Genomic DNA, 15,621 nt, shown 5'->3' with positions numbered 1-15,621 from the left:
ATTTTTACAGTGAGACGGGTGAGTGTGTGATTGCGTGTGTGTGTGTGTAATATGTGTGTGTGTGTGTGTGTGTGTGTGTGGTCTCATTCTACAGAGCAGAAGTTATCCAGATTGTTCTCTCTGGTCTTGGGAAGCTCGTTGTTCTCCAGTAGTCGGTACTGGAAGGACACACGGTTGACGAAGTTCCCGCTGGACACCAGCCTCACCACCGAGTTATCACAACCGATCTTCATCTGGGCTGAAGGCGCCACCGGGACGGAAACCCAAAGAGAAAAACAGACAATTAACACTGGGGCACTTCCAGCACCGTTGCTCTCTAGACTGCCAATGAATGTACAAGATTAATGTTCATTTAGTTATAATTGAAGTCTGTTTTTGTTCTTTTTGCATGTAGCACAACATACTAAACACGTATCGTGAAGAAGAACAGGATTCAAAATGTAGGAATTAGTCTTTTATAAGTGAATTAAAGTGGTTCGACCCTACTTCTACTACAAACACAGAGGACTTTTATGACAAAGCAAATAGGGGAAACTATAAATGTTTGCCTTTGTCATGTTAACATCAGGTGGACTATTTGGTGAGGACAACATGTGGGATGCTATTATTCTGAATGACTCATCTATGGCATAATATATGATAATTGCTAATAATGGTTATACTCTGAAGTGTCCTCGTCATGAGACGACCCTGGACACTGCGTGGGACTATGACAGGGAGATACACGTCAAAACACGTGGTGATAAACTGGGTAGGTTTCAGTGAAGATCAGGATTTAAAGATAGCATAGCATAGCGCTGTATAACACAATACAGTGCTGCGATTTCCACAGATTCATACTGGATAAGGGTGAAGGGGATCGGTGCAGACTCACCGAGCCCACTGTGGGAGAAGCAGAGGTCAGCTACAGGGAACATCTTGGAGGTGTCGACCCCGTTCCCTCCCAGCAGCTCCACGTAGTCGCCTGACCCTGAGCAGCCCGACCAGAGCTGTCTCTGGAAATGAAAAAAAGAAAGAAAGAAAAAAATTTACCAAACCTGGATCGGACGTTGCCATTAAAAACTGGTCCCTGTGGGTTCGGCCAGTGGTGGTGCAAAAATGTTGACAAAGCAGGTCCACGTTTGGCTGATGTCCACTACATATGCACTGTAAAAACAACTGGAACATTATGGCAGCTGCAGTCCCACAACAATACTGTAAAATAACTCATAATTTCTAATATTTCTCATAATTGTAATGATGCATTTTCTAGCATTTTAACGTCTATGGTTACAGTTCATTTTGGTAACTTCATTGATATTTTTGTGTGTTATCTATGACATATCAAGAAAAAAATCCATTAAATCAGTGCATGAAGAAACACTTGTGATGCTGTACATGTTCCTGCTGGCCTGACAAGCTTCAAGCAACTTCTGCGGAAAATATTTTGGCTCCTGAACTGCTAAAGGTTTGACTGTATTCACCTGCTCGCTGCTAGCAGCAAACAGCTGATGCAACAAACAACAGATTCCAGCAGCTTCATATATGTTTTGACTGAAGTGTTTTTCGTTACTACAATTCACACTGATTATAGCATCGCAGCTTTAGAATTCAATATAATTATTAATCACAAACTGCAGCGTTGAAGGCTCAGTCTTTGAAAGCAGCAGTCTGGTTCCGTCGCCTGTTTGCCAAACAAAACACTGACTTTTGGATGACTCTCCAAAAGCCTGGATTGCTTTCAGTGAAAATATTTTTAGAGGTTTGCTGCCAGTATTTTTTTTAGTTGACGGTGCTGTAATGTCAAATCAAATCAGATTTATTAGTTACACACACAGTTGCACATGGTGCAGTGGATAGTAAAATGTTCTGTGTAACCGATCCGGCTTGTGCTCACAAAACAGAGACAGAGGGCATAAAAAACAAAGAGCCTGTGTAGGTCCACACATACAATATGGATACGGTCAAATTACAGCGACTAAAACTTACTTGTTAAAGGAATAGTTTGGCATTTTGGAAAATGCACATAATTTACTTACTTGCCAAGACTCAGATAGAAAGAGTGATGGACCTCTAATGATTTTTTTTTATTTTTTTTTTTTTAAATAACATTAGACTTATTGCTGGAGAAAAATCTGGCTAGCTTAGCTTAGGATCAAATCTGTAAACAAAGTCAAACAGCTTTCTCTTTCCAAATGCAGGCTACAGACTGTCATGTTTACACCATAGTATTCATACAGATTAAACACACAAGATTTAACATGCTCATGTGTGCATCTTTATATGTGCTGAAGAGTGGATTTTGTTTTGTTTGCACAGAGCAAGTCCTGCAGTTTCCCCTCCTTTATTGTACAAAATTGCACTACCTGCTTCCTGCCTGCTTCATTTGTATCATGCAGAGAAGACCATGATAACTAGGTAATTTTACGTATATTTCCAAAAATTCAAATATAAGCAAATCTTACACCAATATATAGATTAAAATACATTTTAAAGTCAATGTGAAGCTGCTTAACTTCAGATACATTCATACATATATCTTGAATTTCAGCCTATTTTCTTTTATGAGCTTTTGCCTTTATTGAGCAGCGCAGTGAAGAGAGGCAGGAAAGGGGGAGAAGGATGAGGAGAGACCAGCAGCAAAGGGCCGTGGGTGGGAGTCGAACCCATGACCACTGCGTTGGGGTCTCTATAGCCCCTGTACATGGGCTGCCGTCTTATCCGGTTGAGCTACTTCAATTTTATACAGATATTTAACATGCTAAATTAGGGGAATGCTGTCATCAAAACAGACCAAAGTGCATCACATGGTTAAAGAATTAGCAAGCATGTCTGCCTTTATGAGATGAAAAGACGTCTCAAAGATGTAGATAATATAGCAGGGAGTTTGAACTCCTGTTGTTCTGGTTTTGTTTTGTCTTGAATGATAGCGCTTATGCTGGCTGTTGTTTGGTAGTGTACTTTGCTCTGTGTTCATATATGTTTTTACAAGGTATTTTGAAATCGAGTAACCCAGGAAGACTAGCAACTGCTGTGGCACATGCTACCTGGAACCAAACAAAAAAAAACCAAACATGTCAGAGAAAAGGGATACGCTGCCTGTTGGTCACTGAAATATACCATCTAGTTTAGTTCACTTCAGTTTTATTTCTGTAGCGCAAATTCATAACACATATAATCTCACAGTGCTTAACATAGTATGGTGCAGACCTAACAAATGTTGAACAGAACTAATCTATTGGGGTAATATGTGCAGCAACAATGAGTTGGTGAATGAATGTTTCAGGTGAACTGGATAAAACAAACTGTGTCCATTTTATTGTCACTATAGGTTCTTATTTATTTACATAAACTGTGGGTGACAGAATGATGATGGGATTAGTTTTCACCTCATGCTGATAGATGTTAATGCTGAACTGAAACTTACTGAAACTAAAATAAAATGACAGATGTTGAGCTATAACAATAAAATATTAGAATAAATTAATATATTTGTATGAGTGGTACACAGACAAACATGAACTCTCCTTACTGGCTTCCTCAGAACATCACTCTGTTAACTGAATCACAATAGTCAAACTAAAGTTTACTATGTCCTTGAAGTACCACTGTTCTGTCTAAGTGCATTATAGGTTTTCAATAGGAAGTGTCTTTCTCAGAAGCAGGGGGTTGTTTTCGTGTCTCTGTGTGTCCTACCTGTGGGCTGAGCTCATTGCTTTTGGCCTGCCCCAGGCTGAGCTCTGTCAGTCGGATCTCCACGGGGTAGATGATGGAGAAGCTGCAGTTCCTGCGCTGATGTGGCATCACCATGGTGAAGCTGCCTTCCGGACTCTGAGACATGATGTTACAGGCTTTGCACACAAACACACACACAGACACAAGTGCGCACACAAGGAGGAGAGGTTTCAAATTAACAGTTCCCCATCAGCTGAGAAACTCATTATTGACACCTCATGTCACAAATTGGACATAATCAAGGGTGACAGCATGGAAGGGACACAATTAGGACTGAGCATGGGAATCTAATTCCAGATCTGATGACAAAGATCAGAAAATAATGAAATTTGAATTGATAACAGTGTGGCAGAGTAAACAGGCAGCAACAGGAGTCGGAACACTTTAGTCCTGCGGGTGTGTTGTTCACTTAGAAACATCTGTGAGGTGAAGGAGGAGGGTCAATCCGTGAGTTTAAAGATCAGGTCAGCGGCTTTTATGGTTTCCTATGGACACAATTTTTCCATTTTTATGCCTATAACTGTCACATTTACAAAGGAACAGGATTAAATGAGCAAAAGTGGCAGTATTAATCCATCCAGCATATAACTTATATAACTTATACTGTATATATAACTTATCTTATTTTATATTTAAATCTCTTCTATTTTGTGTTTTTTGCTCTTTATTTTGTTCTTTATTCTATGTTGCACTGAAGGAGCTGCTCTTAATCTCATTGTACATGTGTATAGTGACAATAAAGGCATTCTATTCTCTATTCTATTCTATTATTGTATTGTTGTATACCTTTCAAAGTAGTTGAAATATTTGGCCAAGAAAAGTCTACACATTTACTGTTGCTCATTTATGCACTATATATATATACGTCACATCTTTGCTTGTAAAGTTAAATGATGCTTTATAATGTCCAGATTTACCAAAGTGCCACAGCAGGAGCTTTAATCAGACAAACTGAAGGGCCAAGACTGTGGACAGCTGCAGGTGATCATCTATATGTGGCTAAAACGTCACACACACCCGCCTGGGATTTATGCTGCCTACCTATAGATAATCCATTCAAACTCCCTTTTTTTTGTGTCAGTGCTCTTTCTTTGTCCGTCTTCGTCTTGTAGCGCGACAGTGATTGTTATGTTGCTTGACACAGTGTTAACACCGTGTTTGTCAAGCAGCTGGAAAACAGGTGCATCCCTCTCATTCAATCTCTTCACGTCGCTCTCGGCCTTGATTAATGCTCGACCGAGCACAAGCGTCCAGGACGGACACACATGCATGCACACGGGCAGGTACCACCAGTCCTGTCCTCATTTTAAAAATGCACATATAAAAACAAACACAAGTCTGGCTTAGATTCAAGGCTGTCTGCTTACAATTTAAATTTCTTTTATTGATGTTGCTTCTGTTTTGCTTTTAGACTTTTAGACCATGAATTGACCTCGGAGGGGGAGGGGAGACTCACGGAAAGGGTTGTGTTGCTTTTTGACAGCGAGAGTGAAGCCACTGTCGGGGCTGTGGATGCGAAAGAAGATCATGGCGACGTTCTGGGAGGAGCGGCTGGTGGCTCCCAGTGCTGTGGAGGCGCAGTAGTCTGTGTAGCGCTGGTGCAGAGGCAGGGGGTGGTCCTGACTGCTGGGGAACTTCTCCCCCTTCAGAACCCACCCATCGAACATCTGCAGGAGGCACATATCACATGGAGTAAATATAATAAACATTAGTCATGACACACAAAAACAATTCATGATTTTATAATGTTCAGGTTCTCTATTCAGACAATTAGAGTGTGGTTCTTATATTAACTGTCAGGTAATAAGAATCACACTCTACATGTCTGAATAGAGAACCTGAACATTATATTATCACTAAGAAGACATGATGAACGTTTTCGAGCTAATTCATTTTACTCCCTGTACTTTTAGTTAAAGATATCTTTCATATTACTTGAGGAAAAAGGGCCAAACGAATGCAGTTCAAGCATTATTTTAAATGAAAGATAGAAATTTGTATCAGGTGCAAAACCAAATAGTCAAAACCGTGCCAAAACTTATCATTTTGTGTAAGAAAGAAAAAGAAAGTACCTGAAAAGAAACACAGAAATACCATTTACAGGAGTCTTTAGACACAGCAGGATGTGATCATGATGGAAGTTTAACAGCTGGTTGGTTGACTTTAGATTAATATGATTTAAAATATATAAAACTAAGATAAAGTTAGCATAAGGCAGCATCACGTATCTCTCATATCACTTTCCTTTGGCTGTTCTATTGAAGGTTATTATTCCAGCAGCAGCATGTACACTGCTGTGTTATGACTCATATTTAATTACAAGCATAATCCAACAATCCTATAAATATTCTGTAAATCTCATTTATACAGATAGTGCGCTAAAATAAAAATAAAACTGATGTGGGGCTGTTGTTCTGTGTCGAGCGTATTCGTTCTACTGATGTGTGCAGGTCACACACACACACACACACACACACACACACAGCTGCTGTTGGTTTCTAGATCCCATCTTGACCCAGACTGTCAACCCCGTCGGTGTTATGAAATAACATCCCCAGTCTTTCCCTCCGTCGTGCCTTTTACCACTTGGGCCCACATGAGCTGAACTGGCAGGCTTGGCTTCAGAACTAAAGCCTTCTCTTCCCACACTTTGCTCTGGGTAATGTGACCAATGCAGAGAGGATCCATCCAGTGTGGTGTTTGGCCCTTAAACGTTGCCTTAACCTTGTTTGGCATCGTTTTAATCGAAGAGAGGGAGATTAAATAGAATTGGGGGTTTAAGTTGAAAAGCCCTCAACTTCCTGCCTTCCATTTGAGTTGGGGGGTGTGTGGGAGTTATTTCTGGCGAGTGGGCCGACCTTTATGAAGTCTCCAGCGCCGCAGTCGATGCTGACGTCAGTCAGCTCCAGACTGATAACTTCGCTGGGCTCAGCGATGATGAAAGCAGCACAAGCCAGCTGTGGTCGAGACGCCACGAAGGTGAAGTAGCCGTCAGTGGCCAGCATGTCCAAGCACCCTACAGAGCAGATGGACAGACAGTCAGGAGTCCAGCACTTTAGAGGACGATGCACTGACTTACCCTAAAGCTAACTGTAACAGCTGCTTAAACCTTATCCATAACCCCAGTGTCACTGAGTGCTGGACACACAACCTTTAAATATTTTTAAAGTAAAGAAAAGTGCAAAAGCAAAGTAAGCAAAAGTAACTGCCTCTGTACTTTACAACAAAAAACACCCAGAAGTCACCATCCACAGTCAGTATAAACATCTTTAAATATTAAACGTTTCAGGAACCTTATCCTAACCTTTAACCAAGTCTTTCTACTTAAACTTGTTGTTTGTCCCCACAAAGAAGGCAGGTCCTCATAATGTGAATATGTAAAGATGTTTAGGTCCTCAAAACACAGGTAATGTGAGAACAAACACACACACAAGTTACAACATGACTTATTGAACATATAAGAGACTCAGAAACATGAAGGAGTTGATCTTAAACTGGCCATAAACTTAAAGTGTGATGTGAAATGTTTTATCTGCCAGTGTGCAAAAGTCAGGAACAACATCTGCATGAATGAGAAGATGTCTGCATGAATTAATTAACCAATTAATGAGCTTAGTATTAAAGTAGCTGTATTAACACTATGCAGCAGTTCTCAGCAGACTTATAATAAAGTGCAGCTATAATGAGCAACAGAATAAAACCATTATTGTTTAAAGCAGTTCTTACTGAGAGGTCGGCGGAAAATAAAATCCTCTGATTCTCTTTTCTGGGCCAAACTGAGCAGAGAATATAATCCATCTGAAGCTTCGTAGTCCTGCACACACACACACACACACACACACAGAGAGAGAAGGAAAATGACAGGAACAGATTTCAAAAACTTTCCAGGCATCACTTTTACCCCCCCCTCTGACTGGATCGATAATCCCACTTAGCTTCAGCTGGACTGTGATGATTGTGGGTCGTACCTGGATGTAGCGGCTCAGTCCCGTCCTCCACGAGAGCGAGACGAGGAAGAGGAGCAGCTGAGCGCGCGGAGCCACCGACATGCTGCACGAGCGCTTCCTGGAGCTGAGGAGGAAGAATAAGGGCGCTGCTGCTGCGCGCCGCCGGCTTTTATAGCGGCACAGACGCACGGACGGACAGACAGACGGGCAGGCCTGCATCCGAGGGTCACTGACGAGCGACCGACAGCGATCGTGTGCGCGCAAAAGCAGCCGAAGCTTTTTAAACAAGCCCGGTGATGTGGAAACTGATCACAACAGCGTGTGATGTGGTTAAAAGTCAAACTGTAAATTACGTTTCATCAAACTGCTGCACAATATAACATCAGTTAGAGAAGCCAATAGAGAGTGGAGCCAGTTTTTATGAATGAAAAAACAAAAAGGCATGTCAATCTATTATTACACTTTAAATTTATGAACGCTCACATTGCAAAAGTTCATATTTCTGCTCTGATTTCTGGCGGTTTCTTAGTAAATAATGCATCAGATTCAACTAATTCAATCCCCTTTTAGATGAGGGATGAATCAGTGTTTAGTCAGTGTCAGTCATGAGTCAACTTTCCAAAATAAGGAAAGCTTTCAGTTTGGTTTCACTGTAAATCCAACGCTTGTGCCTGCAGAGCTGATAGTCAGAGTTTACTGTCTGTCACTGATCAACAGAGTGCCAGGAAGTCAGACATTCATATGTTTCATACAGTAAATATAACTAATATTGCATCGGTTAGCACATGAATATAGTCTTATTTTGTAGGAGATCAAACTGCTCCTTCCTTGGGTTCACTTCCAACAGCAGGAGCTTCAGACTCTATCAGGCGTCCAAACAAATAACTTACAGTGTCTGTGGGTGGGAAGCCAGTGAGGGATCGGGGAGGTCTGTGAAGTTTGGATGTGAAGTCTGTCTCAAAGCAAAGGAGGTTCTCTGACAGCACTAGTGTTGAGCTTTAACTCCCAGAAGGTATCACAGTGATTCTATTTCTGAACATCTCCATCATAAACCAATAAAATCAGAGAAGGAAACGTCCTGCTAACGGTTTAGACCGTCTCCTGGCTTCACCTAAACTCATGGGTTTGTACCTTATTTTCACCTTTTATCTCCTAACTTCTACACATCTGGGTTCGTGGCCTCTACATGGACTCGACCAATTTAACGGAGAGCGTTTGATTCGTTGTGTTGGCAGCGGCAAGACAGAAGACACATCTGCTTACTTTTTAAGAGCCTGCACCCATCTCCAAGTCACTCAAAGAGAAATGATGGATTTGTTCGGTTGTTCTGATGCCTTGTGCACCTGGAGGCTGAAATCAGGCAGGTGGGTGTGTGATAGTGTTTTTTTTGAAGAGACATTCACAACAGTTAATACTGGACCAGTGATTCTCCACCTGGGACATCTTCTTAAACCAGAGGATTAAGATGCACCGCTGCATCCAAAAAAACAGAAAACATGCTTCAACAAAACAAGAACAAACTGTGGAGTGAGTCATACGTTGCACAACAAGTAGAACAAAAAGGAGTCGGCGAGAGTGAGAGCGGCTTCGATGTAATTCAGTTTGCAGCGACATCGCAAATTCATTAAGATGAGACTAATTTTGGGTGTCCGTGCTGCCACTGCAAAAGGTCAAACCCCCGACGTGGCTGAGTGTAAGAGATGATGATGTCTGCATCCTGTTCATACACACATCTGACGCGGCAGCTCTCGCTTCCCCTCATTCATCGGAAATAAAGACTGTGTGTGCGATTATGTGGAGCTAACGACAGCTGACATGCTCTCATGGTGATGAAGGTCTGCACACAGGGCAACACAGCAAAAAGGAAGAAAAAAAACTAAACCCCAAAACAAACACAAATGAACAACATTTGGTCAAACAGCCCCTCAGTGCTGCTGACCTATTCGAGGTGTATTACTTTCATTTAAGAGCTCGTAGTCAGTGATAATAATTAGTTGTCTCACAGAGTCTTTGTGTTGCTAAGACGTCCGAGCCTATTAGCCGAGGCCTCGCTGCTAAAGTGTGGTTGGCTAATGTGAACGACAGCAGAGGAAGAGGAAAATGTTAGAAAAATGTGACATGGTGTGTGTGTGTGTGTGTGTGTGTGTGTGTCCCTTGGCGATTTCACACAAACGCCGCGATGTGTGTGATGTGGTGCCGTGATACATACTGTAATTGTTCAAATCCAATTTATTAAATGAATCGATAGATTTTAATGAACAAGTAACCCCACAGTCTCATTACGCCGCTCCGAATGACGAGCAGATACATCAATTCACTCGATGCTGGTCTATTTGCAGATTTCATCTTCTAATCTAATCTAATATAATCATATCTAACCTCCCTCAAACCCCCCACACTCTCTCACTGAAAAATCCTGAATGAGTGCATGAATTAGCATCCTGCACTGCCCTGAGATGAACTGTTTGTGTGTCACATAGCAGAAAATCAGGATGCAGCACTGTTGGGATAAAATCAACAATTACATGAAGAAAACGGACACTGTAGGAAAGAATTGCATATATGTGGCGTAAAAACGCAGACTGACAAAAACCCAGCTGCTCAAATTGAAAGTTGAAATTCAGAAAGCATGAACTGTTACAAGAAATCTAAATGCCTCCTTCTCAGCAAGACCACAGACTACAACACCATCTGGTGGCAAATGGAGGAACGGGCGTAATAATTTGGGTTTATCTCAGTGCAGCATATGCATGAAGCAACTTTTCAAAGCAGCCGCAAGCGAGACTTTCTGCAGAAACGCAACAGATTCTGCTCAAGAGGATTTTCTCAGCAGCGGAAAATCTGAAGGCGTGTGTCTCGAAGTGATGCTAGCCTCAGCTGGCTGGATGTGACAGTTGCCCCCTCCATGTGGTCAAAGTCAAATCACAGTGATTGTTGACTCCAGACATGAGCGTCCTAACCCTGCCTTCCAGCCCAGCAGGCGGCCTCCTCCTGCACACCTGCTCCCTGCCACAGATAGCACATGTAGCTAAGTATTTTTTTTTGCTTTGCTGTTCATTGTGTGTCGACTCCCCCTTTTTTGCACACACACACACACACACACACACACACACACACACACACACACACACACACACGCACACACACTCCTTGTGCGGATCTGTCTGTCAACGCAGCGGTCCAGCCCGGCTCTCCTCGCTGCCTGACTGACCCATTCATCTCCTGTGGGGGCTGTAATGAGCTGACCCTCCCCATTTGGACCGACCTGACAGAGAGAGATTACTTTAAAGTCTGCATGGATTTTTCTCCCCTGTCCCCTCCTCCCCATTCCTCTCCCCTGAAAGTGGTTAATTCAGAGTGCATTAATGAGGAGCGATGGATAACACACTCTTCTTTTAATTACCTTCCAGCGGAGTTCTTCAGGGGAGGTCTGGTGACTCCCATCCGACGCCGGCCTGTTTGTTTGCTTTGCTTTTTACCAGTTGCAGTCCTTCATCTGTTTTGTAGTCAGAATAAATTATAATGAAGCGCCGATGGGTCGGAGATACTGTACATTAAGGAGACAAATAACAGGATTAGCAGCAAAAAGAAAAAAAAAGACTTTCATGAAAATGGTCTCGAGGTTATTGGACAAACATTGATTTAGTTAATTATTAAATGTTGTACAAAAAACAGCCAGTGGAACACATTGTGAGGAGAATCCTGTGTTCTGTTTTAAAGAAGCATGATTGATGCTCCAGGCAGATAATGACAATAATTCTACATATTATTATAATTACAGCGTGCAATGTGGAATAATTGTTCTGGAGCAACAAGGGACTGCTTCCCCCCCCGAGGAAACTCCATCAGACACAATCTGAGAACTAAGAGGAAGTAAGATTTTAAAAAATAAACCCCGATCTTGTTTGTTGATGAGGAAAAACTTAAAGTCAAAAGCTCCTCATAGAGTGTTCGTGTCCATCGTCCATCGTGATGGTTCTTGGCCTCATAGCTTGCTCATTACTAACTCATGCAGGCCTCATCTTAAACCCTGAAACTGTAAAAGAACATGATTGGTTCTCTTGGAAGATGACAGTCTTTCAAACAAACAAGCCACTCTCAGTCAGTCAAGTGGATGCATTTCTGTTTTTGTGAAAGTAAAAGAGAACAAACTTGCTTCTGTCTGTAACTGTGCACCTGCTGGGGACCACTCCGTCCCTTTACTTCTGCACTCCAAGCTCCTATTTGTGCAAAATCTCAGGAGACTCCTACGTGTCAGACGGTGGACTTTAAGCTCTTGGAAATTATTCTTTCAGTTACAGGCAGCGACCGTCTCCAGTTACAGCTACAAAAAACAGCCGAGCATCAACTGCCTTTTGCTGTGAGTCGTTCAGTGATGTGATTCGTGCACCCGTTGGCCAACGCAGACGACTTGTGCTACTATAGGTTTTAAAAGTTTTGGTGCGAGAGGAGCCAGCGATGCTAGAATTAAGGTTTTAGTCCTGACTGAAATCCCATCAGGAACCCGTGGACTGTGCTGAAGAAACAAGTCTGTGTCAGAAAGTTAACAGTTGAACCGCACCAGAGGAGTGGTTAAAGATCCAACCAGGAGCTCGTGGACGGCCACCAAAAGCACCTCGCTAAGGGGAAAATGACCAAATGACATTTAAACAAGTAGAAGCTTTGCTGTATGTGTATTGTTGAACCAGCAGATTTTGTCACATTTCCAGAACAACAATAACAAACATATGAAAGAACCAAAGTGCATGATTGTTGCAGGAGATTCAGTCATCCAATTAAATTCAAACTTAAGACTGCAAAGAGTATGTAAGCTTTCGTTCACAACTGTATATGTAGAGCATCTTTATAGGCTTTTAAAAAGACAATTTCTTCCTCTTTTAGAACAAATGATTTTACTTTTAATCAGTGCAATAGGTTCAGCTGATAATAGTAACTCTGCATCCATGCAGACGACTGAGGCCTTTTCTTACTGTATACATTTAAATGTCCTTAAATTCTAGCAGAATCTGACTCCTTTAACTCACTCCTGACTGATCTTCTTCATCCACTCTGACTACATGAGGTGCATGTTGTCCCACTACCACATGGTTTCTGCTCCCTGACGCCGTGCAGCAGGTCTGCTCGGGGCAGGTGGGTGGGCCTGTGACGCTGAGTAAATGTGTTCCTTCATCATTCAGCCTCCACTGTGGTCTAGCCGCTCTTATCCTGCCTAATAAACATTGATTAGTCCACGTAATCAATACACTCAATGACAATGATTCAGTGCGCTGCATAAATGTATTGACTGCAATCAGCTATAAACAGCAGCCCCCCTGTTCTTTGCATTTTCTGTGTTTTATTAGCGAAGTTTTGATGGAACAATAATTGTGCGACTCTCTGTAGAGTTAACAGACATATTTCATTATGTGATACCAAGATGAGAAATCTATTGACATCTGTCTAGTCTCTATTCTCTAAAAAAAATTTAATAAATAATTGTATGAATGGATAAAAATCTTTTTTTTTTCACACCCAACAGCATCCACAAGGTGGCAATGTTTAGCTGCTGTTGGCACCAAAGTGCTGACAGCTCTTTGTTGCTTTCTTATCCTAAAGTGTTTTCACACTAAATTATATTTCTGTGTCTCAGCAGGGGTGAGTGAACTGAACAAAACAATAAACATGAGCGGAAATGTGACTTTTCCATGCTTAAAATTAATTTATAATCAGAGGATCCAAATCAGGAAAAGACACAGAAAGACTTTTGGAATCACAGAAGGAGTCTAACCAGCTGCATTCAGGCTCAACATGTAAAAAAACAATCTTGTCTTTCAGTCTTGATGAGGAAAGTTTTTGGGGAATACCATAACACACCTATCCGCTAATATAATTTCAAAAAGTATGCGCCGAGCGATGCATATCCTCTTTCACTTAACAGTTGAAATCAGAGAAAAAGTGCAGCAGGAAAACCCCAACGTGAGCCATGTAACTTTGCTGCTCCTGGTTTCCGTGGCCATGCATGACCAGGTCATGTAATGAATGTTGATAAAGTAGAAAAGCCGGTTTAATCAGGACGGATCACTGTGCAGAGGTGGAGAATGTCAGAGAGAGCAGGCACAGCTGCTTAGTGAGAAATCCAATATTGACTGTCGGGATAAATGTCCTGCATATTCTCTCATCTGTCCCAGGGGCCGTGGTATTATGCCTCTCACGTTAGCACTCCTAATTGGATTAAAAATGGCTTGTTATTGGGAGAAAAATGACTGAGAAAACTATCATGATTATTGCCTCTCAACAATGTTGGCTCCCAGAGCTGAAGGGGCGAAGTAATCGTCGTGGATTTGGAAAATGTCAAAATCAGACGATGCAGCCTGTTTGGCAGCAAAGAGTTGTTCTGATTGATCGTGATTTAAGACCAAACCAACGTGAACAATCCAGCGTCTCATTCTGATGCTATGAAGCATCAACGTCCAACATTTGTGGCTTTTATTTAAAACTTTCTCGTTTAATATTTCTCACATTTGCACTTTTGATTTCTCCAATTGTATAATCAACTAAAGTGTGTGTGTGTGTGTGTGTGTGCGTGTGTGTGTGTGTGTGCAGACATGTAGCGGATGCATGCAAGCATGGCTGTGATTGCATGCATGAACGGAAACGAAACAGACAAATCCATCAGACGTCCGTTGGGTTTTGGTTTGTGTACCACCAGGAGCACCCATTAACAGAAAATAAATGCTTGACGTCATAAAGCTGACAGAATCTCATTCATACTGACACTCTGGCTAAATTACACATAAAAGCACTGATAACATCATCATTAAATATTGATTCTTAAAGGTGGTTGCAACGTAACACGCATGCATACATATTCTGCAGCTGAGGGGAGACTGAGGGTTAAAGCAAATAAATAAAGGGGGCATCTTTTTTTATCTGGAGGTAAAAAGATGGACCGAACGGAAGCTGAGGAAGAAAAGGAGAAAGAGTGAGGAAGAGGGGGAGAGAGAGAGGGTTGGGAAAGTAGAGAGAGGTAAAGGGTTGGGGGAGTAGAAAGAGATTTAAGGCTGAGGCTCAGAGCAGATGTTAGTGTTGATGATGATGGATGTAGGTTGTTGAGATGCAGAGTTGTTATCATGAGAGGCACTCGCAGCCTCCTCACAGCACACTTTCCCCCCAGATGTCACTGTGTGTGTGTGTGTGTGTGTGTGTGTGTGTGTGAGAGAGAGAGAGGAGCTGAAAACGAGCGAGCCACATGCTCAAATTAGACCCTAAACCTACTGCATCCATGCTGTGTTTTTTATGAAATCGCAGATCCAGTGTTCATTAATGACATCAAATTTCCTCCTCGGTGTAAAACTCACATCAACTACAAGTAATTGCAACAATGAACAAAAGCAATGAGACGCAATAAAGGGGAGTTTAGAGGCTGATTGGCGCAGATGAAGCTAATGAACGACTATCTTTGACGCTCTTAGGGGCAGAAAAGCGACTTCCTCTAAAAAGGGGCCTGAATTGGATTCATTTGAAGATTTCCCACCTTTAGGAGAGAGGTTGCATTCTCCTCCATTAAACCGGCTATTGCTGGGTAACCACATATGCAATAATCCAAATTCACCCAAAACACACACACACACACAGGCAGCAGGTGGTCTATGTGTGTGTGTGTGTGTGTGAATGGTGGACATGTTGAGTGGTGGTAACCTGCTCTACACTCTAACTAACCAGATAAAAGGTGCAGGACAGAAACACGTCGGTAATTGATTGCTAATTAGTTCTTTTGTTGTCGTCCATTGTGTCCTGACAGAGCTTTGCCCCTGGCTGTCTATTCAACACACACAGAGGCTCTGTGGCCTCGCGGCGGGCAAATAAGCATAATGAGACACACTGATGTCACCCCAGAAGCTGCCCCTGCAGTGGAACTCCTGGATGAAGGCTTGACAGTGTAAAATATGGACTTTTAGATTCAGGTTTTCTTTATTTTTTT

The 15,621-nt window shown here is 42.1% G+C and overlaps 1 protein-coding gene across 1 annotated transcript; it reads right to left on the bottom strand.

Annotated features, from left to right (window-relative positions):
* LOC103374421 (corticotropin-releasing factor-binding protein-like) lies at positions 1-7,763 on the bottom strand. Its single transcript, XM_008304509.1, has 6 exons — positions 7,646-7,763; positions 6,573-6,730; positions 5,171-5,381; positions 3,676-3,830; positions 875-995; positions 1-238 (listed from the first exon to the last, which is right to left on the bottom strand). Exons 1-6 carry the CDS (start codon positions 7,761-7,763, stop codon positions 84-86), a joined length of 918 nt encoding a protein of 305 aa, XP_008302731.1. The 3' UTR covers positions 1-83.
* Positions 7,764-15,621: the final 7,858 nt, after the last annotated feature.

The sequence above is a fragment of the Stegastes partitus genome, unplaced genomic scaffold (assembly GCF_000690725.1).
Source record: "Stegastes partitus isolate 25-593 unplaced genomic scaffold, Stegastes_partitus-1.0.2 Scaffold2243, whole genome shotgun sequence".
Taxonomy (NCBI): domain Eukaryota; kingdom Metazoa; phylum Chordata; class Actinopteri; family Pomacentridae; genus Stegastes; species Stegastes partitus.
This window is presented reverse-complemented; position numbering and strand designations above follow the sequence as displayed.